The sequence below is a fragment of the Myotis lucifugus genome, unplaced genomic scaffold (assembly GCF_000147115.1).
Source record: "Myotis lucifugus unplaced genomic scaffold, Myoluc2.0 scaffold_454, whole genome shotgun sequence".
NCBI classification, from domain to species: domain Eukaryota; kingdom Metazoa; phylum Chordata; class Mammalia; order Chiroptera; family Vespertilionidae; genus Myotis; species Myotis lucifugus.
Window position 1 is genome coordinate 446,385 of NW_005871502.1, and position 26,509 is coordinate 472,893.

General features: G+C 54.7%; 1 protein-coding gene across 4 annotated transcripts in view; it reads right to left on the reverse strand.

Moving 5' to 3' along the window:
- The window catches only part of PAX8 (paired box 8), a 49,385-nt gene extending 30,040 nt beyond the window's left edge, over positions 1 to 19,345 (reverse strand). For 3 of the 4 annotated variants that reach the window (XM_023744368.1, XM_023744367.1, XM_006103014.2), the window contains exons 1-2: positions 19,261 to 19,327; positions 18,826 to 18,928 (exon numbers count right to left, since the gene is read on the reverse strand). In XM_023744368.1, the coding sequence (XP_023600136.1) occupies positions 18,826 to 18,850 (25 nt within the window). In that variant the 5' untranslated portion in view covers positions 18,851 to 18,928; positions 19,261 to 19,327. Of the gene's footprint in view, positions 1 to 18,825; positions 18,929 to 19,260 lie in introns of all 4 variants that reach the window. The other variant, XM_006103013.3, reaches the window with a different exon arrangement.
- Between the last annotated feature and the right edge of the window lie 7,164 nt (positions 19,346 to 26,509).

Below are 26,509 nucleotides of genomic sequence, written 5' to 3' on the forward strand. Positions count from 1 at the left end.
TTTTATTTCCATCCCTGCTGACCCCGCTCCTCCCCCTCCTCATCCCCTCCCAGCCCCTTCCCTGCCCCAGGCCTATCTGGTCAAACAGGGCACCCCCACCACCATGTCTCCCACCCTCTCACTCTGAGATTTCCCTTCTCTCTGCCAGGGCTCCTTTGGCCTGTCCCCCTCCCTGCATCGTCTTCATTGCCTGCATGACTGCCCAGGTTCCTTATCCCATCTTCCCCTCAAAGGCATTTGCAGCTCGCTGTTATTCTTGTATTAGCATCGAACCCATTAAAGCTAATTTGTTTGCCCTAATCTCCATTTATTTTTCCCTAGTTGATATTAGATTTCCCTTTCTATTGCTCCAGCATGATTTTCTCTTTGTCTTCCTAATGGTCTACCCCCCTCTCTCTTCCTCTATTAATCTGGTTGGCTTCACTACATGGTTTCAAGGCCTTTCCTGCCTCCTTCAGCCCTTAGATTAACCCTGTCACCTCCCTCTCAGGATGCCCCATGCCCAGTAGATTTTTGGGGATGGAGCTGCTGCAAATAGCAATAGACCCGTAAGCTCCCTAGAATAAAGCGACTGGGGGAGGGGCCCTGCTTGTGCGATGCCTGGTGAACACAGGGCTGGGCAGCTCGAGGCCCATGGGACACACATGGGCCGCTCTGAGCCCTGAGGTCACCGAGGTCAAGGGTCCCTGGAGTAGGTCCCCACTGGAGGCTGTCCCAAAGGCTCCCGGAGGCCCGGCCAGCTTGTTCAGGTCCTGGGCATTGTGTCAGTAGGCCCAGCAGAGATGGGCACTGCCCCCCTCTGACTAAGATTAGACACCATTTCTCCTGTTTCCCAAACGGAAGACACACTCCCTCCCCTTCCTGAAGAGGGCAGGTGCCCCCTCTGGATGTGGCTTTGTGGGAGCTACTCTGCACCCTACACTCTGGCCTGCATGTTCCCAGCACAGAAGCCGGGGCCCTGCATTCGTGAGAGCGGAGATGTGCGCGAGGCAGGTGGGCCAGCCCCGCTGCAAACGCACTGGGGGCCAGGAGCCTGCAAACCCCCTGCCTCTGGGGTCAGGGGCCTGTGGATTGTAACACTGTTTCCTAAAAAAAACATTAAAGCAATTTTCAGTTCATTAGATTTCAATTCAGTGAGCACACACTCTGTGTCTACTAATATTCCAGGCTGTGCGGGGAAGGCGGCTCTGAGCAGAAGACACAGTCCTTGAGAAACATACATGTTAATAAACCTGACGTGTTGTAGAACCTGAGTGTCTGATCCACTCACACGCCCTCTCCTGCAGTGTTTCCACAACCTGGGGTACCTGCAGTGTGCATGAGTGTGTGACTTTCTGTCTGTGCCTGTGTGCACATGTCTGTGAGTGTGTGTCTCTGTGTATCTGTGTGTCTGTGTGTGTGTCTGTGAGTGTGTGTGTCTGTTTATCTACCAGTGTGTGCCTGTGTGTGTCTATGAGTGTGTGTATATCTACCTATGCATGCCTGAGCATATCTGTGTGTCTGTGAGTGCATGTGTCTGTGTGTATCTGTGCGTGTCTGAGTATGTGTCTGTGCATGTGAATGTCTGTGTGTGCATGTGAATGTCTGTGTGTGTATGTGTCTGTGTATATCTATTTTCATGTGTGTCTATGAGTTTGTGTATCTATCTCTGTGTTTGTGTGTATCTGTGTGTGAGTGTGCCTATCTGTGTGCGTGTGAATGTCTGTGAGTGTGTGTGTCTGTGTGGGGTGCAGAGCCCTAGGACAGGGGTGGGGCGGGCTGTCCTAGGAGTGGAACCACAAGGGACAAATGAAGAAGAACCGCTGTTTCAAGCCTGACATACTGAGCAAAATCTGTGACAAAACTGCATATCTGTGCTTTCCACACCTGTCGCCGGAATCCCAGAGCCGCAGCAAAGTGGATTATGCTCTCTCCGGCCGCTCGCCACGCCTGAGGAAACCGGAGGGGCAGGGGAACAGACAGCCTCGGCTTGTGGTCCCAGGAGAGGAAACTGGGGTTGAGAACCAGGAGGCGGGGTCCGCCCACGCTGACCGCCGCTCTGGTTAGCACGATGCAGAGGCAGACACACACCAGCGGGGTGGGCACATCTGGGGGCGTCCATGGCCAGGGAGGCAGACGGCCTTTCTAATGTCACAGGTCACATCATGGCAGAGCCAGGGCAGCACTCACGCTCTCTGACCTAAGTCCCTGTTCACACCACGTCCCAGGCGCCCTTTGGGTCCCTGGTGCCCTCTCCGCGGGGGCACCTGGGCAGAGAGTGAAGGAAGAATGTGGGGGGGGGGCAGGATGGGTTTGAGACCGCAGCATGCCCTGGGTTTTCTGGCCCACGTATCAACTTGTTTGCTTGCCATTTTTATGTCTTCGGTGGTAAACCCAGACATGAGGCTCTCCTCTTATGCATCCTGGGTTCCTCTGTGGGAGCCCTGGGGTGGGCGCAGCAGGAAAGGCTCCAGAGAACGGGTGTCCGCTTCTCCTCTCCCTGTCGGTTCCAAACCGGGGCTTCTGTAGCTGGTGTCACTCAGACCCAACCCCGGCTCGCTGAGTCTGGCGCAGGGCTGGGTGGTGGGCGGAGCCAGACCAAGAACATGCAACGCTCAGACTTCTGTAGGTCGAACTGTGTCCCCCAAATCTCCTGTGTTGAAATCTTAGCCCCCAGGACATCAGAACGGGACCTCGTTTGAAAATAGGGTCCTTGCAGATGATCAGGTTAAGCTGAGGTTATTGGGGTGGGCCCTAATCCAGTGATGGCAAACCTATGACACGCGTGTCAGAGGTGACACGCGAACTCATTTTTTTGGTTGATTTTTCTTTGTTAAATAGCATTTAAATATATAAAATAAATATCAAAAATATAAATCTTTGTTTTACTATGGTTGCAAATATCAAAAAATTTCTATATGTGACACGGCACCAGAGTTAAGTTAGGGTTTTTCAAAATGCTGACACACGGAGTTCAAAAGGTTCGCCATCACTGCCCTAATCCCATGTGGCTGTGGCCTTATGAAAAGGTGACATTTGGATGAAAGAGAGAGAGAGAGAGGATGTAAAGTGAGGGTTGGCATTATGCCACCACGTGTCAGGGGTCACCAGCGATGCCAGCAAACCACCTGATGCTACGGGAGAGGGCGAGAGGTTCTCCCTCTCGGCCCAGAAGGAACCAGCCCTGCCTCACCTCCGTCTCAGACTCCAGCCTCTGGAACCCTGAGATGATACATTTCTGGTGTTTACACCCTCAATGTGTGGTATTTTGTATGGCAGCCCTAGGACAGATAAGCAGATAACCAGGGTCTAACTCTGACCTGGGCACAGGAGGCGCGGGAAGCCCTGGGGCCCCCTCCTGGGGTGTCTGGCTGCCCCTCCGAGTGACTTCTCAGCATAAGGCAGCTCAGGCAGTCAGGCCGCGCACAAATGCTTTCTAACCTATGACCCTCCACTTGGCTCCCCGGCCACCGGGCTTCGCCTTCCTCCAGGAAGATTTTGGAAGCCCAGTCTAGAGCTGGTCCTGAACTCCCCTGATATCTGCAGGACCCTTTCAAAGTGCTGCCAGCTAAGCGATTCCTAAATTTAACTCAATTCAACAAATGTCAACTGGGCCTTGGCTTTTACACTGTGTATGACGTGGGGCTGGCACTTGAAGCCCCATTTCATATGAGAAGACGGCAATTTGATGGCTAAACGGCCAGTTTGGAGCAGACCTGAGGCTGGGTCTGCATCTGACCCACTCGTGGAAATCCCTGAGGCGGGCGCCCTGCAAGGAGAAGGCTCTCTCCCCAGCGGCGGCCTAAGAGCGCCACACAGGAAACATCTCTGCCCGGCCTGGAGGGGCCGGCTTAGGTCTGCGGTCTCCAATGCTGGTCCACAGCAGACTCGCCGGGAGCTTGTGCAGCTGCTGATCCCAGGCCCCGTTTGCTAACAGAGCCCCAGGTGGGTCTGAGGCTGGTCTAGAGACCACCCTGAGAAACCAGGCTGTACAAATATGTAATAAGCACCTGCTGTCTGTCTACTCTGTGCCGGATATTATTTGGGAAGTTTTATCCCCAACCTGCTGGTCCTCACAGATGCTCTGCCCTAAATCTGACTGGCCACCCTGTCACGCCGACGCCCAATGTCCCCCAGAAAGGTCTCATGTGGGGTCAGACCTGCCCAGGCCTGCCAATGTTTGCTACATTCAGAGGTCACTGCTGCCCGGCCTCACCCCCCTGCATCTGAGCCCAGCCAGCACGATGTCCACCCCCAGGGGCTCCAGGGGACAGCTTGGACCTCGATGGTGGCAACAAGTTCCCCTAAAAGGGAACTTTGCTTCTTAAGTCCCATAGTAGCCACTTTAGGAAGAAGCAGAAGAGTAATTAAAGCAACATCGTGTCAAAGAACCAGTGTGCCTCATGTTGGGAAAATTTCATGAGCAAAACTTGAACGTACAAGGTAGGGCAACTGGCGAAACAATCAAACATGTCACTGTAGAATTGTGTGAAAACTCCCAGCGCAGACATCTGGGGAGCCCTCGCGGCATTTAGGACCTGTGTAAAGTGCTGGGGACAGAGTGAGACCCACCGTTCCTATTCGCCTGCCTCCGAGGTGGGCTCCGTGTGAGAAGGTAAGCCAGCCACGCCGGCGGGTCCCTGGACCCGAGTGCCCAGTCAGGGGCAGAGAAGGTGCAGAGGGACGTTGGATGACAGCCACGCAGGCGAGGGTACCAGAGAGGGCTCTGGTGAAGGAGGTGGTACCTGGCCGAGCATTGCCAGGGTGGGAGTGAGGATGGTATTCCGGGCGGCTGCCACTGGATGGGCGAAGGCCGGAGGTGGGAGCATGCACAGTGTGTTTAGGAAACAAAGACTAGTTGGCTGGACCAGGAGTTTGCATGCAGATAGAGTGGGAAATAGAGTCAGAAAGTAGGAAGGGATCTTCTCGGATTATACACCAGGGGTTGGCCCTCAAGTGCCAGTTAATGATTGGATTGACAGGAAGTGCGAGCAGGACTCTGAGATAGTTTTGGAAAGTCACCAGGGTGAGTCTCTGGAATGCGGCTGGAAAAGGTAAAAAGCAAGAACATGTTTGTAATGCCTACCCTCCAGCTCCCGCAGACTGTTCCCTGCTGGCCCACTTAATACCGAGGCCGGGACCCACGGACAGAGGAGATTGGTGTGTGGCTCTGGCACCAGACCTGAAAGGGGCATGGGAATTGACGCCTCGCGTGTGCAGTAGCCCAGGCGAGGACGGCAGTTCAGGCACCCCGTGCACGCGACCCAGGCTTCTCCGTGGCAGCTCAGAATTAACACCTGCACCCTCTCTCATCAAAGCCCATGGTTTGTCTGAGCCACACCTGTCTTTCCACTGCTGTCCCCTGCACCTGAGCTGACTCAGGTCCCTGAACTGCATACTCTCTCAGGTCTCCACATCCCTGCTCCTGCTGGTCCCCCCGCAGGTCACCTGGTGGGGACCTGCCCCTGACTCAGGAGGCTCCCTCCCCGACCCCAGCCCAGCGCCGGCCCTCTCCCGCTCACTCAGCACCCATGTCCGTCTGCACCGGAGCCTCCCCTCTCTCTAGAATGTCAGCGCGAAGGCCGAGGTACACCTAACTCCACGCCTGCCATTCCCAAGGACTGGGTAGATATTTACATACTGAATTAAATATTACTGTAAAAACGCCCTCCGAAGTGATTTGAAGATAGAACCCAAGGCCTGTGTGGCCAGGGGTGCCTGGCTGGGTGAGAACGTGTCCTGAGAACTGGGCGGCTGAGAGCTGGTGCCGTGAGCGTGAGCGAAGGCACAGAGCCCTGGGGCAGTGCAGGTGTGCTGGGACTCAGAGGCAGAGGCGGGGACACCAGGTGCCTCTTTAGGAGCTGCAGTGAAGCCTGAGGTGGTCCAGGCATAGGTGACACTGAGCACCCCTCAGGGAGAAGCAGGCAGGAGGAGAGGAGAGGCGGTTGCCATGCAACATAGAGGGCTGGGAATACAAGTGTCCCTGGATAGTGGGCCAAGAAGAATAAAAATAAATCATTATTTCTGTGGGTGTTGCTATGGACTGAATGTGCGTATCGCCCCCTCCCCACCCCCAGATTCACATGTTAAAGCCCTTAACCTCCAACATAATGGTGTTTGAAGGTGGAGCCTTTGGGAGGTAATTAGAGTTAGGTGGGGTCATGAGGGTTAGAAGCGGTCAAGAGGGTGCGGCCCTGTGATGGGATTAGTGCCCTTATAAGAGAAGGAAGAGACAGCAGTGCTTGCTCTCTCTCTCTGGGCACACACACTGAGGAAAGACCCAGTGAGGACACAATGAGGAAGTGACTGTCTTCGAATCAGAGATCCTGACCACACTGGTACCCTGATCTTGGACTTCCAGCTTCCAGAAGTGTGAGAAGTAAATGTCTGTTGAGTAAGCCACCCAGTATGTGGTGTTCTGTAGTGACATACCGAGCTGACTAAGATAGGTGGCTGGAAAAGGGACTTCAGGGTGACAGGATCGCCAAAGGAAATCTTGAAGAGAGGTATCATGCTCCAGGTTTGTACCAGGAAAGCTGAAACTGGGACAGAGGAGCAACGCACATGAGGTGTGATGGGCGAGGGACGCTGGATAACAGGAGACCCTAGTCCAGCAGCCCACCCTTCCTGTGTGTCCTTACAAAGCAACAAAGCCACTGGGTTCCCTAAGGAACCAACACACGTACTATGTACCTGAAAAGGAGGGGTTTTCAGTAAAAGGACAGGTGAGAGGAGGGGCCCAGGGACAGGACTCCTCCTTGGATGGAGGTGTGTCAATTCTCCATGATGGAAATGCTCAGCTGCCCCATCATTTCACAGTGCTGGGCACTGCGGCCACCACGTGGACATCAGCAATGCCAGCCTCACTGCAGCACCGGCTGCCTGACCCTGGGCAGGAGCCGGGCACCTGGCAGGTGACGCTCAGTGCTGCAAAGAGCACCAAGAACAGCAGCTCACCATGCGGGCACTACCACGTGCTGCTCCTTCAGATCTGAGGCCCTAAGGAATATACGAGGCTGTGGCCATTGGTGATACAGAATTATACTTGAGCTCGAAAGTGTTTTATCCACAAATGTTCTTTTTCCTGCCCCCATTGTTCAGTTTCCTTACTTCGGTGAGCACCTGTGCCCACTATTTGATAGTCGCTAACGCACAACGTATGCAAACACTTGTTGATCAAGTGTCCGAAGCATCATGACGACACCATGGTGTGTAATAATCCGCTCATTTTGGTGCTGCAACCGCATGGCCCATGTGTCCCTGAGACAGGCTCACACTCGCCCTTCCGGAGGGATTTAGGGGCAGAGCGCACTCACAGGGTGCCAGCAGGTCTGGGGCTCAGAGCAGAGCTCGGGGAACCCTGTGCGGGCAGCATGCTGGGGAAACATTCTCAGGGTCTGAGCAGAGGAGCTGGCCGGTGACAGCCCCTGCCACCTGCCCTTAGTGTTGCTGTTCTTAGAGGAACAGGAGGCCGGACTCTAGAACAGGCAAGTCCTGCTGCTGCCCACCCACCTGATGACAGACTGTCCCCATCTGGGCAGAGCCACCATGAACCCCTGAGACCAGCATTGCTAGCTGACCGGACATTGGCCAGATGACTGACCTGTGCAAATGACTCCCAGGGTCTCACCTGGGGCCACAGGACCACCCATGTCCTGCAAGTCAAGTGGGAGGTGGGGGGGCAGGGGTGGGGAGGTGTGGCTGCCAGCCAAAGTGCCTCTGCTCAGGCTTCAAACCCAAGGTCTAGAGAACGGGGAGGTCACAGGTCAGTGACCTCATGCCTAAACTGACCAGAGTTGGTCCACTGACCAGAGCTGGTCCACTGACCAGAGCTGATTCCCCGATGTCTTGGACCCCTCTTTCCCTACCATGTCCGCTGTGGGAGCCTTCTCAGCAGCGCGGACTCAACCTGGACTCATCGACTGCTCCGTGACTTCACAGCCTCGCCTCTCAGGGTCCCTGCGAGCAGGGGCTTGTCTGGCCTTCGTTTTCTTCACCAACAGACCTAGGACAGCATTCTGCACATTCCTATTTTTGTAAAAGCTTCTTCATCATGTGTTCCTGAATGAGGGGTGAGTATTGCGTGTGTGTGAGTGTGAGTGTGTCACACCCAGGGAACTGGGGGGAGGACAGCAGACACCCAGGGTACAAAATGTAAGGAGGCCTCGCTCTCAGGCCAGCCCTGCCCTTGCGTGAGCTGGTGAGTGAGAGTCTCCTGCATTTTGCTGCCTCGGTTCCTTCGTGCCTCACTCTAGTCCCAGCCTTGGCTGTGTGTGTGTGTGTGTGTGTGTGTGTGTGTGTGTGTGCATGCATGAGTGTGTGTCTTTGTGTGTTTTGTGTGCATGTCATGCATACGTATGTGTGTGTGTGTGTGTGTGCATGTCATGCATACGTATGTGTGTGTGTGTGTGTGTGTGTGTGTGTACAGCTCACCAGTCCACATCATCAGAGGCCCCTTTGCATTCCCCTGGGTGGGTGCCCACTAGGAACAGGTTGCCCTCAGTGCTCAGGCTGGGGTCAGCCCTACTCTGCCCTGTGCACGCTCTGAAAGGCAGCGCCGCTCAGGAGAAGCCCTGGCTGCCAGCGTGGAGGCTCTGCTCTGCCTCGAAACTCGTGGGGTCTGGGCAAGGCACGCCTCTCTGGGTCTGTTTCCTTGTCTTGGATCCCCTTCTAGCTTGGGCCAACTGTGGGTCTGGGTGGACCCTGTGGGTAACAAGAGTCCATGAAACTCCTGGGAGGTGTGAGGTACATCCTCCCAGCCACTCAGGTAGCTCACGTGCACAAGGTGAGAGCCACAGAGGTAAACATCGCTACACCAGCAGCGGGCAAAACGGGCCATAACAATGGAGTGCTGGGGCCTTGGGGCGTGGGAGGAGGAAAGGGTTTGCAGAGGCCTCAGCTCTGAGGATGTGGGGAGCCTGTGACTCAGCATTTTATAAACATGAGCTATTAGTCCTTGGCAGTCGCAGAGGCCGGAGCCACGAGTCTCCTTTCCTGGGGAGGTCACGCAGGTGTCCATGGTGGAAGGGGAAGCAAAACCAGGTGTGTCCAACTCCCCAACTCCGAAGGCCCAGCCAACAAGAGGGACAGATAGGCTCCCTCCCCTCAAGACAAGCACCATTGACGTGGGGACATGGTGGACACGCACACACAATAGGAGGCTGCACACAATTGTATCTACACTGAGGTACAGACAGTGACTTCCAGGCAGGTGGGGACGGACAGCAGCGTGGGCAGGGGCACGATGTGCTCCTGGCCTCAGGTCTCTCGGCGAGATGGACACCTTCCAGCCAACAGGACCTGAGGACAGCGAACGAGTTGCTGTCAGCAGGACTCCTGAGAGCAGTCCCACTGCTAAAGGGTGCGCCTGAGGCCCAGTTAGGGACACCTGTCCAGATAGCTCCATGGCAGCAGGGGGGTGGGGGGCATGGGATCCTCCTGGTATATATTATTACATATGAGGTATGTTCTGGATTATTATTACACAGTGTCATGTCATCACAGAAGATGAGGACTGGAAGGGCCCAGGCCTTGTCACACCGTCAAGGAGAAGGGAGGCCCAAGGGGCATCCTACAATCTGCAAACCTCTGAAGGCACCGGGGTTAGTGTCCAGCAAGCGTTTGATTTGGCAGAAGTGGGCCTGTCTCCACGGCAAGAGTCGGGGAGACCGTGGCAGAGCCTGCTGATCCTACCGGCTCGCGCCTGCCGTCCTGCCACCGTGAGCACCAGGACCCAGCAGGTTCAAGGCAGGACGAGGTTTACCTGGTGTTGGCAATGGTGTGGTCGACCTGGCTGATCATTCAGACAAATGGCTTTGGTGTGCCCACCAACCAGGCTCTTAGTTTCCAGCCCTTGTTCCCCCGCTGACTTGTTTGGTCTGATTTCTCCCTTCCTGCTGGTGGTCTGTCCACGTGAGGGAATCACAAGACTCCAGCTTCCTGCCTGACAGCTGCTCCCCCTCCTGGGCACCTGCACAAGGCGGGCTGCCTGTTACATGAGTTGAGCCCCTGGCCCTCAGATTGCAGGGGCTCCCAGCTTGAGTCTGTACCTTCCTGCTCAGACACTCTCCCTCGCAGCCTCCTTCCTGCTCCTGGTTCCCGCCTCAAAGCCACAGCCGGACACCTAGGACCCGTCTGGCGGTCACCCCTTTCCTGCCGCCTCCATTTTGACAGCAACCTCAGTGCTGGAGAGCAACACGGAGCTGGGGCCAGTGACCTGGTGCTCAGCTAGTCACAGCTTTGAAATGTCACCCAGGGTTTGCTGTCGTGCCAAAGCTGGGCTATTATTACACAAAGTAGAGAAATATTAGACGGGGACAGGGGAGGTGGAGGGGAGAGAAGACAGAAGATGAGTAAATGCTCATTTAAAAAGAAACGTATGGCTCTGTGTCAGTGAAAAGCCAGTCTTCCTGTGGTCCTGTCTTAGCTGCACAGGGAGCTGCACAGCCCCCTCAGCTCATCCTTCCTCCAAGACCAATGCTACTAAAGCCCTAGAATATTCTGGATTCCAATGTAAAGTCCATGGACAGCTCGTTCTATCACCAGCCCGGAGCTTCCCCTACAACTGTGTCTTCTGCTAAAATGAAACAAGGAGCGCTTTTCTAGACCGGGCTGCTCAGCCGCTGATCATGGCCACAGCTCCAAACCAGCCCTTCCCACATAGCCTTTCATTCAGCCTCAAACCCCTGGGCAGGGAGCCTTTCATTTTGTCTACGTGCAGTGTGAGAAGGTCTGTCCTAAAATTGAACTGCAACCAAGTGTCGACACTGGGTTTCAAGTTATTCATGGAGTTTCGCAGAAAATATTCAGAAAGGTAGGATTTGGGCATCTGCCCAGGAGGGCTGTTGGAGACTCCTCCCTGGTGACCGCTGTATAGAGGAGGGAACATGTATGAGTAGCTGCTATGCTCCAGGTGAGGATCTGGTCTACCTTTCACTACTTCCTGGAAGCCCGAACCATCCTCCTAATTTATACAGATGAGGAAGTTCAAGGCCAGAGAGAGAGTTGACTTGCCTCAGGTCACACAGGGAGAAAGCAGCAAGGTCAGGTCAAGGTCAAAGCCTCCCAGGCCAGCCCCTGCAGAGATGGAGAGGCTGCCACAGGGCCTGCTCCACAGTGACTTCAGAAGTCCCCTCTTGACACCTCACACCCCGCATTTACCCTGGAATAATGGTTCTGCTGTCCTCCCAGAGAAGCCGAAAATCAAAACACACAGAAGGCCCTGGGTTTGTGCAAATGCACAGTTCCTGTGATGACAGCAGATGAAGCTGTTTCTCTCTGGGACCCGTCACCCAGCCAGCTCCCTGACCTCTCTGCTGTGCTGGTCTGACAGCGACAATATGTCCCAGGGGACTAATCAGCACTAAGCACTCAGGTCGCTCCAAGGCCACTCAGGAGAACAGGGCGGAGGACAAAGCTGAGGGCCTGTAGCTGAAGACGGGAGAAAGAACAGAGTGAAGAGAAGGGAGGAAAGACACTGTTTGAACTACAGAAGGGTTTTCATCTGAGAAATGCCCCCGGCCCACTCCACACAGACAAAATTGAACATTAAAATGAAACCTCTTTCTTGTCAGTGTTCCATGGGGCTCCCCAGGAGCTCAGGCCTGGGTTTTGGACCCACATGGAAGGACCCTGAGGAAGCAGCAGAGGGGCTGAGCCTGAACTTGGAGAACTGGGATCCAGCACCTCGAGTGCCACCACTTGCTGCCTGGGGGCCTGGTGGTGAGCGGGGACTTCACGGATGGGTCTCCCAGTAACTCTGAAGCTGATTTCATCACACCCACTGGACCATTAATTTGTGAAATGGACCCAAAAGGCAGCCTAAGTGTGGCTTGAAGACGCCTGGGAGTATGGCCTGTGATTTATTAAGGTGCTTTAGGTAGCTGTTTTTTTTTTTTTTTAGGTGGGAACATAGCACCCTGGGAGGATGTATTCAAAGAAAGCCCCTCTCACCCTTGTCAGTTTGGCTCAACGGATAGAGCATCGACCTATGGACTGAAGGGTCCTGGGTTCCATTCTGGTCAAGGGTTGTGGGCTTGATCCTCAGTTGGGGGCGTGCAGGAGGCAGCCAATCAATGATTCTCATCAGTGATGTTTCCCTCTCTCTTTCCCTCTCCCTTTCTCTCTGAAATCAATAAAAATATATTTTAAAAGAAAGAAAGAAGCCGCTCTCTCTGCCTTTCCTGCTGGTTGATCCTCTCCTTCCTCCTCATAGGGACCTCCAGGAGTGCTGCCCAGATAGGGATCACTTCTCCCATTTTGCAGATAGGAAGACTGAAAAGGGGGCTATTTTAGTTGAGCTGGAGAGTTGGGGACATTGACAAGAAAAACAAGCTGAGAGACCAAAGGCCCTGCCTGTCACTGCTGCTGTCATACAGGCCCTTGTGCCATCTCACTAAGAGCTGTGTGTGGCCAGAGTTCCCAGTGGAGTTGCAGGTGCAAACCACCTGGTACCACAGGGGGTTGTGACAAGCTGGGCTTTGGTGGGGGGGGGGGACACGACAATAAGCAGCAACTGCCTTCTCTTCTGTATAAGCGACAGTGACACCTCCTGCCTGGGAGAGTCCTGAGAATGAGGAGCCCTGGGCACGCCTCTCCAGCGGAATCCCATACCCACTTCCATTTGCGGAGGGCTCCCTGGCGCCGGGCACACTCAGCTCTTCCTCTAGGTTTACAAGTGGTGCCGGCAGAGCTGGAGCGGTGGGGGCTGGCTGTGCTGAGCCCTCGCCGTTCCTGGCCTCCTATGTGGGGTTCGTGGCAATGGGAGGATGCTCAGGATCAGCACAGACACAGGACCCAGATATGCCCGGGGGACCGCCTCGGGAAGGAGATGCTTGGAGAGGGGCCCGAGGTCACTGTAAAGCCAGACTCAGCGAGGCGAGTTGTGCATGTAAAAGAGAAACTGCCCCGGGAAGGTTGCTCTGGTGCGTGGCCCGTGTAAGAGACAGTTGCTCATCATGTCCCCACCTGGCTGGGGAAGGAGCTTTCAGAAATCCAAACAGGCTTGCGGGTCCCCAGTCTGGCCGTGAGGAAATAAGTACAACCCTCAATGATCCACTTAAAAGCGCCGTGGCCGCAGACACATAGGAAGGGTGCTGCCTCTGCCCAACCCTGACCCAGGGTCACCGAGCAAGGGCTGGATGAGCAGGGACTGGCCTGGGAGAGTGTTCAGGAATGGACTGCGGTTCTCTGTACCCCATCCCGCAAAGAGAACCCCAGCCCCTCTGCTGGAAGAGTCACTGCGCATCCCCAGGCAGAACTGTCCTCAGCTCCCTGTCCTGTGAACCTGGGCTGAGTGTGGGTGCTTCTCCTCTCCTTAGAGGGTGTTTTGCACCTCAAGTCCTATCTCTGAAGGGAGTGGAGGCTGGGCGACTCAGCCTTTCCCCAAGTCTCAACAAAAGCAGAGTGCAGTCTTGAATGGGGGCGCATTCTCCCCTGCCTCCTCCTTTTTCAATCACCTTTTTCTTCGAAAACGAAATTGTTTCTTTTATCCTGTGGCTCCTTGTGTACTCAGAAGCAGGGAGCTCAAAGCTTCCTCTGAGCTTCTGGGAGCTCGCTACCTCTTGGACTGATAAATACAGCAGCTTTAAATGCTTTAGAACGGAAGACAGACCAACTGTGGCCAGAGAGGAAACACATCCCTGCACAGTCAAGCCCAGGAAGCTCCTCCCAAGATTACAAATGGCAGCTGCTGCCTGAGCTGGGAGGAGGCTGGTGCCGGCTGGGGGTGGGGGGTGTGCACGGCCAAGGAGCAGCCCTCTGCCTCAGGTAGGTGTGCCCCAGAACAGGTAAGCACCTAGGACAAGTCTGGATGTCTCTAAGCAAGTAGACTCTACCAGTATGTCCCCCACTGGTGCCACCTGGAAATGTCCCAAGATAAGAGGGTAGCTTTACGTTGGCCTGCGGACTCAGGGTCCCAGGTTCGATTCCGGTCAAGGGCATGTACCTGGGTTGCGGGCACATCCTCAGTAGGAGATGTGCAAGAGGCAGCTGATCGATGTTTCTCTCTCATCGATGTTTCTAACTCTCTATTTCTCTCCCTTCCTCTCTGTAAAAAATCAATAAAATATATTTTTTTTTTTAAAAAAGAGGGTAGCTTTATTCTTCTCCTCTCAAGGGGGCTTCTCCCCTAACCCCTACATTCCTCGTGTGCAGGTGAAAGTCACCAGTGAGAGAGTTGGGACATTTTGCAAAATAGAATGTGATCACTACATAATTTGATATGAATATTTGAAAAACTTTTCCTATGAAAAATGGATACTTTAAACACACCTGCAACCACACACACACACATATACATTGTTTTTATGAGAACCAATTAATAAATGCTAATTCATTCAGGCATATCTACACTGAATTACTGTTTCATTTAATTGCAGGGGAATTTTCCATTACTAAACTCTCCCTTGCTGATTTTTTTTGGCATTATTTATATATTTTTTCAGTTTCACTAATAGTGAGGTTGGTATGTGATATTATCTGCTGTTTGTATGTCTTAAAGTTCTTTTTCATCTAAAATGTTTCCTCATTCTTGTAGCTCCACGTAATCCAGGAGAAACGCCATTAAACGCAGACAAGACTTTACGCATAAATGATTGAAAAAGGCACGGACTGCAATTAGCCTGCTGGGAGGGCACCTTGTCTGATTGTACTGCTCTCCGTCCAGGCGTGCGCTCTGGGCTAATGTGGAAATACCCTCCTATGTCAGCGAGTCACAAGTCTATCCATGAAAAGATTGTGGGTACACAACTAGGAAAGAGGACCGCAGGGGCTCTAATAATAAAATAAACACGAAAATCTGTTTATAAGCCCCCCTCCCCCAGCTCTCGGCGCACAGCTCGGGCTCCCTTTTCAGGGACACAAATCAGGATTCTGACATCTAGACACCAGAGATACAGACCAGCTGGCTCCCAAAGACCCTGCCTCTTTTTATGCCCAGAAGGTGGGGGGTTCCGGTGGTGGTTGGGGGTTACTTAGGGGCGGCAGTAGGAATCCTATTCAGAAGGATGTGCTCTGAGGTAGCATTTCGATTTTCTTATATAGGAATGGCCAAGGTTCCCCGCACCTGGCTACCTTCGCTTCTCAAATAAGTTCTTTTCATTTTTATTATCCAGCCACCTTCTCCCGAGCCCCCTCCCCCTGCCTCCTTTCCGTGTCTTTCTTTCTTTTTCTAATTCTTTCCCTTTCACAGTAATGTATTCTGGAGGAGGATGTGAATGATTAAGCTGTTTGCTCTGAGGTTTGGATATGAAAAGGCATGTCACACCGTAAGTAAAGTTTCACCTTTATACTCAACTCTATCAATAATTACAGAACAAGGAGGACTATTGGTAATATTTTTTTTTTTTACAATTAGCTCTTACAAAAATAATGCCATTTATTCAAGGCATCCTGAGTTCTGTTCATTTTACTCTTTATAAAAATTAGTTACAAAACAGAGTAACTGCCACCATGAAGTCAGCATATAAAGGGATTGTGAGCACCGCATATCCACGGGAAACATAACCCCGTAAACACGCACCCATTAAAACTGGCGGTCGGAGACCCTAAATACAAAGTTCTGACACACTATTATATTAGTTAATGCTCTCCTTTGAACAGAAACATCTCTTCATAATTAAAATTCCGTGAGATTGATTTCTGCACTGTGTTCCTTTACTTCCTTTGTGCTCTTCAGCAAAATCGGGCAGAGTCCTTTTGGGTATAGACTGATAAAATTAATTAACTTTCCTTCCACTCCAAAAAAAAAGTCCTAAATAAATGCTTCCAATAGACATCAAAAAGTGTCAATTAGAAATAATTACTTCTTATCCATCAGTGGGGCAATTAAAGTGACAAAGCTTGAAAAGATACTTATCTTGAAACTAATTCACAAGGTCGCTAAATTATCTCCTAATTAACTTGCATTGAGGAGGGTGGGAGCATGGACCGTCTTGAAACAAAGATGAATTGGGGAACCCCAATACCTCTTTATGCTCTTCCCAGAGAGTGTCCATTCCCGGAAGACCTTATTTTCATCCCAGGCTAGAAACCCGGGAAGAAACCAGATCCTCCCCAAATGCATTTGGCCCCTCTCCTCCTTTCTACAACCCCAGTTTCCCATCTCAGATCTGGGGTTTAGAGGCATGCTCCTCCACCATCTGAAGTCTCATTTTATCGCGTGAATATCCCATTTTCAGGAGCCTGGGCCACAAGGTTGCGGGAGTTGTTCCACATAACTTTTAATGACCGCCTGCTTGCTAACCTCTCTTCTTCAAAGTCACAGTATTGTTTACCTTTTGATATTTATGTGGCATTTATCGTTTCCCGTGCGTCTTGAATATTTAAAAAATATTTTTGCTTGAGAGGCTCTTTGGTTCCCCGATGCTACAAAATCCCCACCGGGTTTTAGGGAAGGTTCAGCCCATTGCTAACCAGTGCGCACCAGGATAATTCGCTATCGCTCTCCACATGCCTTCAGAATAAAGCTGTAGAAAACATGTACATATATATATTAAGACAAGGTAAGATCAGCCCAGAGGAAGCCCAGGGTGGGCTGGTGGCCCAGCGCAGAGGCGCGCAGGACACTCGGGAACCAGCGCGCGCGCCCGGGGTCGCTGGAAAGGTGAGCCCGCCTGGCTCCCGGCTCCGGCTCCCTGGCGGCCTGGCGGCCTGAGCTCCGTCTTCCCCTGAGGAAACTTAGCTGGGAGTTTCCAGGTGAAGCCCCTCAGAAATGGACGTGCAGGGAGAAAGAAGCTGCTAGCACCGAAGCGAGAAATGGGCTTACAAAACCAGGAAGGTCAGAGTATGAACTGAGCTCCACAGACGGGGCAACAGCATGGAGTAAACTGATCGGAAAGACGGGATCCTCGACGCTAAACCGACTGAGGATTTAGAAGAGAAGCAGGGGTAGCCCGGACCCTCCGAGCCGCATTTCAGGCAGTTCTCTTCTACTTTGTTACCATTGCATGAAACTAACGGGGAAAGTCTCGTTCTCCCTTCCGCTCAGCTTTCTTTGTTTTTGGTGTGTGTGTGGGGGGGGGGGGGGAGAAGCCCCTCTCGCCCCCACTAGACGGAAACGCCTGACCCTCCCCCGCCGGTGCTCCGCTCCCTCCCCAGACCAAGGGCGAGTTGCTTCTAAGCTCTCGGGAATCCGCGCAGCATCTGGGCTCCTTGATGATTTACAATGAAAACAAATTGTGTCCTTTTTTCTTTCTTTTACTCCCATTTACTCTAATGAGTGCTTCTAGAATGGAAATAAGTAGCGAAAACAAACTCAAGCCAGCCCGGGGAATTGCGACGTTGTCTTATTTCCCAAAGGGTCTGGTCCGGCGCAGTACATTCGGGGTCCGAGAGCACCCAGTCCTCCCGCCGCCAGAAAGGTCGGGACCGAGTAGGGTGGGTTGGGCGCGGTTGGAGCCCGACCCGGAGCGGAGCGGAAGCGGCCGGACCAGCCTGGCGCAAGAACCCGCACCCTGCGCGCTGGGCCTGGGAGACGGTCCTGCTCCCGCGGGGCGACGCCCCGTATTGTACCCGGTTTGGCTAGAGACTAAGGGGCCAAACATCTCCCTGGCCTCCGAAAGTGGTCCAGGAGCGCGCGTGGCGCCCGGGCGCCGCCGGGCAAGCGGTGCTGGGTAGACCCACTCGCACCCGGGCTCCCGGAAGGGTCGCGAGGTTTCGGACCTGCGCCCCAGGACTGACGGCAGTGTGGGGGGTGGGGTACTGCTGACTCGGTCTCGCCAGGCAGCCAACCAGAATAAGAAACCTTCCGCCCCCACCCCCGGGTCTCCCCTCGCCCCACACCGCGGAGCCAGGGCCCGCGGATCCGAGGCTGCGCGCGGAGCTGGACCGCCGCGTTCTGGCTAAATAGAGATCTCAGCCGCGCGCCGCGCCGATCCGACCTCCTTATTATAACAAATGTCCCGTTTGCCGAGCGGACTTCATATTCGCCGAGAATTCATCTGAAATATTGATTTCCTCTCACTTCGCCGGCCCCAATCGATAGCGCTGCGCCCTGGCCCCATAAATCGCCTTCCCGGGGGGCCAACCCGGCTCCATCCATCACCGCGGCCGGACCAGGCCGCTGCCCACACTTGCTGCGCGCCCGGCGGCCGTGCCCAGCGCGCCCAGCGCGCCCACCAGCCCGATTGTAGGGCACCTTCCCAACAGAGACCCTCACCCGCCACTCCGCCCCGGCCTCGCTGGGCCCAGGAGAAGGGGAGAGCAGGTGCCGAAGCTAGGGACCCCGAGCGCGTTTGAAGGCCCTAGGCCCCGGCGCTGGTGGGGAAGAGGTTCCGCACCGCGGGAGCTCAGTCCTAGAAGCCCAGACGCCCCGCGCGCCCGCTGCTCCCCGCCTGCTCCGTGCTCGGGCAGGAGGAGTCCGAACCCCGAGCTCACTCAGGGCTCCCAGGCCCCGAAACACGGGCTCCTTTCCCGCGGGCTGGAGAGGTGCGCGGGCTCACAGTCGCGCCTGGGGATCCCGGAGAGCTGCGCGCATCCGGACAAGCGCTTGGTGGTCGGGGCAAGGGACCTGCAAGTCCAGCAGCGCGCGGCCCACCCTCACCCGCCATGCCAGCCGGGGTGGGTGCGAGGGACACCTCTCTGGCCCCGCGGAGAGCTCTTACCCCTCCGTGTGGTCCGCAGAAGCCAAGGCCTGCGTTGGCAGCCCCGCTGGGCGAGGGTACCTCAGAGCCCTAGAGAGCGGCGAGGCGGCCTCAGCGGAGCGCCAGGCCCCAAGGCACCCCTGCCGCGTCCTCGCGAAGCGGGGTCCCGCGACCCCGGCGCGCACGCCCCCCAACCCCGCTGCCCCGAGCGCACGCAGGGACGCACGGCGACCCGGGGCTGGGGTCCGGCCACGCGCGTCCTTACCGGATCTGATGGAGTTGTGAGGCATCCTGAGGATCACTCGTGGCCCGCGCGAGGCTCAGGGAGTCCTCACGCAGGTCCCTGCCGCATCCGCCGCGCCGCTGCCCTGCAGGCCCAGGGGAAAGGGCATGAGAGCGTGTCTGCTGCCTTAGCCCTGCGCCCAGGCCCTGTCCCCCTGGCTTTCGCTTCGTGGCAGGAGTCGGAGGGGTTTAGGCGAAGTGTGGCCAACCTCAGCCTGGCCTAGCAAGCACGTGTGGGTCGGGAGGTCCGGGATTGGGGGTCTGCCAACTAAGTCCCAACTCCAGCCCGGGTGCCCTCTCCTCTGCCGTCCCAACCTCATCCAGTTTAACCTGGGAGGAAAAAGGCTTTTTGGGACCGTCTCCCTTCTTCAATCATCCTTCTCCCCCAGGAAGCTTTCGGCCGGGCTGTGCAGCTTACCTGGCCTGCGGCCTCCGGCCCTCAGTGCCCGGGTCCGCTGCGAGGGTGCCCTGGGCCCGCGTCTCTCCTTGGTCCCAAGTTTGTTCCCATCCACCAGGCATCGCTACCGGTTTTATCCCGCCAGGGCCCTGACACAAGGGTCTGGGGAGGCTCGCAGCCCGCGGATTGGCTGGCTGGGTGCAGGGGGGTGCGGGAAGGGGAGGATTTTGCAAGGGGGACATGGCTGAGTGGACTCAGGACTTAGAAACATTCTCTGGAGCTTCTGTTTCCAGCGGTGAGGAGAGGGAGGCAGCTGAGCCCTAACTCAGCAGGCCTGGGAACATCCAAGGAGTGCGATGGAGACCTCAGGCCTGGGGATGAGGGTCTCTGGGTCCTCCCAGGTCACTGGCCACCAGAAGTGAGAGTCACAGCTGCTGGGCAATGCCCTCTCGCTCCTGGTCTGCTCGTGGACAAGCAGCCTTTCCTCTGCAGGAGGAACTGTTGTTTTTATGCCGGCTTCTTTAGGTAGAAGCTGCGCACCTTCTCACCGCTGGTGCGGCCTCTTCCAGGACAGAACCCTGAATACCCCTGAGCCCACTCCCTCCTCGCCACCAGACAGGGTCCACACTACTAGGTTAATGACAATGGTCCCAAAACCCATTTCACAGGCCCCTCCTCCCCCAATACACACACACACACACACACACACACACACACACGCACACACACACGCACATGCACATGCACACACACACACACACACACACAGCGCCAGCCCTCTTTCTTGCTCCTGGAGGCTTCTGAACTTGGGAGAAGAGTCCACAGGCCTGTTGGTGAGAGCCTAGATCTCACCTCACTGTGGGAGGGTGTTAGAAAGGGACAGGACAGAGGTCAGCAGCCTTGGGGAGTGAGGGCCTGCATGTGGATAAGGTCCCGTGTGGGACTGAGGAGCCTTAGTGTGGCAAAAATGGGGTACAGGCAACACTGTGGGGGTGGGGCAAGGCCTGGATGCCCCTTCAATCTCAGGCCAGGCTCTGGGGCTCAGGGTTACAGCCCAGAGGACAGCGTGCCCCCTCATCCCCAGGGGCTGTGCTGCCTGGGGAGGCGCTGGAACAGAGGGTGGAGCTGCTGGGTGAGCAAGAAGCAAGGGGCAGAGGAGACAGCGTATTCAGGGGTGTATGTGTGTGAGGGAGAGAGAGAATTCACAATATTTTTCTTAATTAAAAATAAAGTTCTGTCTTTCAGGCTAACCCACTTCCTCCTCCCTTCTCGGTTCTCAATTTATCAAAAATTAATCATTTTGTGAAAGGAAAAAGAATATGTACGACCCTAAACGGAGCCTCTGCATTTCTTAAGGTCTCTCAACAAAAGCAGTAGGTGCTTTATTGTTTTAAAAGTTCCTCTAACATTATCGTTTACAGTTGCTCTGTGGTTTCCAGATGTCTGGACGCTCCACTTCTCTGCTCAGAGCCCGGAGAGATGGAGAGACGCTGGAAGGGTGTTGAGATGGCAGTGGGCCTCAGCATAGGTCCCACCACCACTGGCAACTGGCCCCCACCCCAGCTTCTAGGGGAGCCTGAAAGCCCCCAAGAGGCTCCCCTCCCACCCTTGAGGCTGTGCTCCAGGGTGAGCCTGACAAGCCCTCATCCCGACAGCTGTGCAGACCTCAGAGGGGCCACCCAACTGCAGGGCTGAGAAGTACCAGCGACCAGGGAACCCAGGCACCCGCCTATGCTGTTCTCTGGCTCAACAAAATAAGCCCCACCCCGCACCCGCCATTTCTGACAAAAGTTATCCAAGGACAAAAACCACTGGTAAGTCATCAAAACATCCCTGTCTCACTTGTGAGCTCATCTTCTAAAAGTATTTTTATTATGAAGACTTAGTGTGCAAAACCTACCTCCATACACCTTGAGAGCACCCTGCCCCAGATGGCAGGGGACAGGAGGCCACCCTGCAGAGAAGCTCTAGAGCACTGAGCCTGCCTCCTGCTCTGGCCCTGCTTTCTGGTACCCGTGGGAAGCAGCCGGGGTCTTTGCCGTGTCCTGCTTCTCTTCAGCCAAGGCCAAGAAAATGGTGTAATAGCATCCCGACCCCTTGGGGCTCTTTCTCTGCAAAATGAAGAGGTTGAAATACATAGATATTTTTAAAATGCCTTTTGTCACAGTTTTTTCTCAGGCTTTTAAAAATCCACGATTCTCTTAGTTAAGAATGAAAATCCCAAACTTTCCTTCGATGTTACTTCAGATTTCTAACTAAATTTAGCATCATGACTGACAGACTCTCGGGTCAATGGGAAATTGAGAAAAATGCTTTTCAGAACCAACACCTTCTTCTCCAGCGCGTCTTCTCAGAGTCGATGCCCGCGGCAACCTGTGGTTTAAGCCTCCTTACAATTTTTTTTAACCCAGTGTTTTTCCCAAGAAAGCTGATTTAGTTGCGAATACAAAGATAAATAGAGGAGAGAAAGTAACTCTGGTTTGTCTTTACCGTTTTGACACATCTGGCCACAGATCTGAGTGTTTCATTGTGGAAATGAAGATTCTTAAAGAGTTTACTACCCACCCCAGGCAGCGGCCTGTGTCCAGTGAGTATTCTGTGCTTTTTAAAGTTTAGGTTGATCTGCTGAGCCTTCCAAAGATGGTCTCTTTTCCGCGGGACCCAGCTGAAACCCACTGAGCCTGGGGCAGGGCTTGGCAGGGCTCTGGATGTGGGATTGGGTGCTAAACCCACTGTCCCAGGCAAACCAGGATGAGGTGGCCATCTAGCTGATGGAGCGGGGAAGCGGGTGGTTTGGGGGCCAGTTAATTGTGCAGCTGGAATCCTACCTCCTGGCTCAGGCTGCCTGGCCCTGGAACTCCCTGTGGTCCATGGGCCTCTCCCTCTGCCCCAGGTGCCCCGGGAGAGGCCAGCCTTGGGGGAAGGTTTTTGCCCCCCAAGAATCCTCCTTGGTTACCTGCCCTCCGCTATGTGATAAACACCTGCTGAGACTAATGTACACCTTTTGGGAAGGAAACAGCTGCTCCTGTTTGGAGTTAGGAGGTGAGCAGCTCTGCCCTGGCTCCCTGGGATGGGCCCTTTCCTTTCTCTGAGCCTCGGTTTCCTCTTCTTTGGGGTGTGGGTGCAGGTGGGGAGTGGGGCGGGAGGCCCTGTCCTGGCTTTGTTGTGAGGTGAATAGAGTTATGGATGTGAATGCCCTTTGAAAGCCGCAGCTCTGCACAGAGTTAATTATTATTAGACAACAAAGGCAGGGCAGCACTTCCAGAGGGCAGAGGGAAAAGTGCTCTCAGATTTTGCTGTAGAAGTCGGTTCCTTTAATCCTTTCCCCAAAGCACTGTGAGTTACAAACAGCCACCTGAGCCCCGAGGTGATGGACAGGTGATTTCCTGTTGGCAGGAAAGGGCCAGGGAGTGCGCTGTGGGTGGAGGGTGGCTGTGGGCAGCATGGGGGCTGGGGTGTCCCTCAGGGGACCCGGAAAGCGGAAGCACAGCCAGAGGCAGAGGGGGCCGGGGGGCAGTGCTCAGGGTCTCAGGGTCCCTTTTCCCCTTAGACCTGCCCAGGGGTGCCACAGCCACACAGCATGGCTCCCCTGTCCCCACACCTCGGGAAATGGCCAGGGCAGGCCCTGAGGCCTCCCGGTGGTTGTGCCAGACAATCAATCATTAATTGTCTTGTGCTCCTCCCCTCTTCCCCTCAGGCTTTCAAAACCCAGAAATAGAAATACAGGTCCTGGCAGGAGAAAGGAAAGGGCCACCGGCTGTGGAAAGCACTTTGGAAAAAGCCACTGGTGGCAGAGGTCCAGTCGCTTCAGGTGGGAAAGGTGTTCTGGGCACATCTCTCCGGGGCTCCTTGCCCACGGCCGCCCCTGGGTGGCTGCCGCCTGGGCTGCTGGGGGAGAGTGCTGTCTCCGGGCTTGTGTAGGAGCCTCCCTGGGGCCCAGAGAGGAAGGGGCCAGTGTAGAGAGGGGATAACACGGGTCAGTTTTTTCTAGTAATAATAGTTTTTTAAAAAGTTAAAAATACCCAGCCTGGTGCCTTAGTTGGTTGGAGCGTTGTTCCATACACCAACATGGTTGCATGTTCAGTTTCTGGTCAGGGAACAAAACGAAGTTGTGGGTTCGATCCCCAGTCCGGGTATGCAGAGGAGGCAATCCACTTTATGTTTCTCTCTCTCTTCCTCTCTCTCCCTAAAAATCAATAAACATATCCTTAGGTGAGGATCTTTAAACATGATAAACAATGAGCGAGGCCCTTTTGCGACCTATTTTGCAGATGAGAAGACAGAGCCGCAGGAAAGTAAGCACCACATCCCAGATTCTTAGCCGGTGGGTGGATGACAGGAGGTCCCAGGCTGCACTGGTGGCCCAGGCCTTCCCTTAAGTGTTGGGAATTCTGCTCTCCCAGCCTAATCCGCCACCCCCCCCCCCTCCTCCAGCACCCACACTCCTCCCTTCAGGAGGAAGGTTCTGGAACCCAGGGAGTGGCCGGGGTGAGGTGAGGTCTGAGCCAGTGGCTAGAAAACTTTCCTGTGCCAGGAGAGGGTGCAGCTCACGCTGCAGGAATGCCCTCCCCTCAGCCAGGCCCCTGCCTCCCGCCAGAGCAGCCCCAGTCGAGTCAGGCCACAGGAATCCTCCCAGGCCAAGCTGGGCACCTGAGTGGGGGCCTTCCTGGCACTGTTGGTGGGGAGGTGCCATGGAAAAAACCCAGGCGCGGGCCTTCATCAGACTCATGGCTGGCTTTGTTCTCCGTGGCCTTGGAATGCCAGAGGCTCCTGCTCTTGGCACAAACCACAGAATAGAGCCTGTCCTCCCCTGGCCCTCAGCAGTGCCCAGGGGCCTGAGGAAAGGACCAGGCCTCTGGTGCCTGGGAGGTGGGGCGGGCTCCTGCCCCGGAAGGAAGGAAGGAAGGAAGGAAGGAAGGGAGGGAGGGAGGGAGGGAGGGAGAAGGCGCACATGGGAGCACAGCGGGCCTGGGCCTGGGCTCTCCTCCCAGTCAGGCGGCTTCCATTCTGCTGCGGACCCAGGGCCCTACCTCCCAGCAGCCCTGAGGAGTTAGGGCTTTGTGCCCTCGTTGGTCTCCAGTGCCCAGCAAGAGGGCCATCCTTGGTGTCGCATGGCCCACACATGAGGATGGACACACCCTCACCTTGAGGGAACTCAGGGCATGGTGCTGGCTTCCTTCTGTAAGAGCAGCCACTTCTACTGCTATTTACTGGTATCGCTAAATGCCAGGTACGATGGCATGCCTTACGTACAACCCACTTATTCCCCACGACACCCAGTGAAGCTGAGTTTGGAGACAACTGAGACGTAGAGGTTGCTCTGGGTCATTCCGGAGCCAGGATTTGAACTCAGGCTCATCTGAACCCCGAGCCAGCACTCTCTCTACCACCCAGGCTCCAGGGCACAGATGCAATAAATGCTCCAAGAAAACCATTGGAACAAACTGGAAAGCAAACTAGAAAGTCTTCTCTGTTAGTTTCAGGGGTCGCCTTGGCCTGTTGGAGGAAGCTTGATCCTTGGTGAGGAGACTTAGGTGTTCCAGGCCCTCAGAGAGGACAGATGGATGGAAGGACGGGAGAAAATTGAGGCCACTTACCCCAACTGAATTCCCACGCACTTGGCAAAGCTTAGACACTGGGCACCCTGGTGGCAAGAATGAGTGAATCATACACCTGTACATTTCCTTTTTCCTTCTCCTCCTCCTCCTCTTCCTCCTTGTCCTCTTCCTCCTCCTCCTTCTTGCTTCCCAGCTTTATTGAGGTAAAATTGTAGGATATTTAAAGTGTACAACATGGTGACTTGAGATGTGAGAAGGGTTCCCCCCTAATTCATTGACACATCTGTCACCTCGTTTTTTATCATTTTTAATGGTGAGAACATTTAAGTTTTAATTTCCAAGAAAATCCCAATGATATAAAACAGTGTTATCAACGGTGGGCACCATGCTTTACATCAGCTCCTCAGACCTTAAACCAGGAGTGGGGCCCGCGAAATCATTCGGTCTGGCCCTGCCAAAGCATGAGGGGTGAGTTAATCGAATGTTTGACCCAATAGAGCAGGCCGCTTTTTAAGTTGATAATTTTGCATGGCCCGCAAATGATGTTATAAATATCCGAATGGCCCTTGGCAGAAATAAGGTTCCCCATCCCTGCCTATACATTTTTCTGAACTTTGTTTTGGAACTCTTCATTTTTAGGCAAATGGTCTCTGCAGGAGAATTTCCTTTTTTATTTTATTTTATTTTATTTTTTTGTCCTAAACTCACCTCCCTGAGCCTCTTGGGTGTGCTGTGCCCTGATGGCTTCTGTTGCTTCATCCATGTTCCCAGTCACTTGGTGGACTTTGATCCCATGGGCGCGTGACTTCTGTTTCCATGCAGAGTCACTTCCCTTGAGCTCACTCCTGTGGAGGGAGCGGGGGTCTGGGAGAGGGGTCTTTCCCACCGGAGTGCTGGCACATCTGTCCTTCCATAATGCAGAGACAGCGCAGGAGTCACAACTGATAACAATTGTCAGGGGCTGGGCATCTGGCACCAAAGTTGGAATCCGGGCACAGCCTGCCCTGCTGTGTGACCTTGTGCAATGGCCTGCCTTGTCTGAAACTGAGCAGGGAGGCTAACGGGGATGATTATTCAGACAAAATGCTGGGAGCACATGGGTGCTCAGTAAATGTTAGTGACTGACCTCAAACTGACCCCGATAAAGAGGAAGGAGTGTTGCTCATAGACCTACCGTGGTGCCACTGTCACCATACTCAGGACACTAGGAGACAGCGACAGAGAAGGAGGAGAACTGGACTCGCAGGTTTGCTCCAAAAGCAGAGCACAGGGTCCCAGGCCTGGGAGCTGCATCCTCACTCCACCCTCAGCTCTGGGTGTGCACTTCCCTGGCCCCAGCTCTGGGTGTGCACTCCCCTGGCCCCAGCTCTGGGTGTGCACTCCCCTGGCCCCAGCTCTGGGTGTGCACTCCCCTGGCCCCAGCTCTGGGTGTGCACTCCCCTGTCCCCAGCTCTGGGTGTGCACTCCCCTGTCCCCAGCTCTGGGTGTGCACTCCTCTGGCCCAGCTCTGGGTGTGCACTCCCCTGGCCGAGCTCTGGGTGTGTGCACTCCCCTGGCCCAGCTCTGGGTGTGCACTCCCCTGTCCCCAGCTCTGGGTGTGTACTCCCCTGGCCCAGCTCTGGGTGTGTACTCCCCTGGCCCAGCTCTGGGTGTGCACTCCCCTGGCCCAGCTCTGGATGTGCACACCCCTGTCCCCAGCTCTGGGTGTGCCC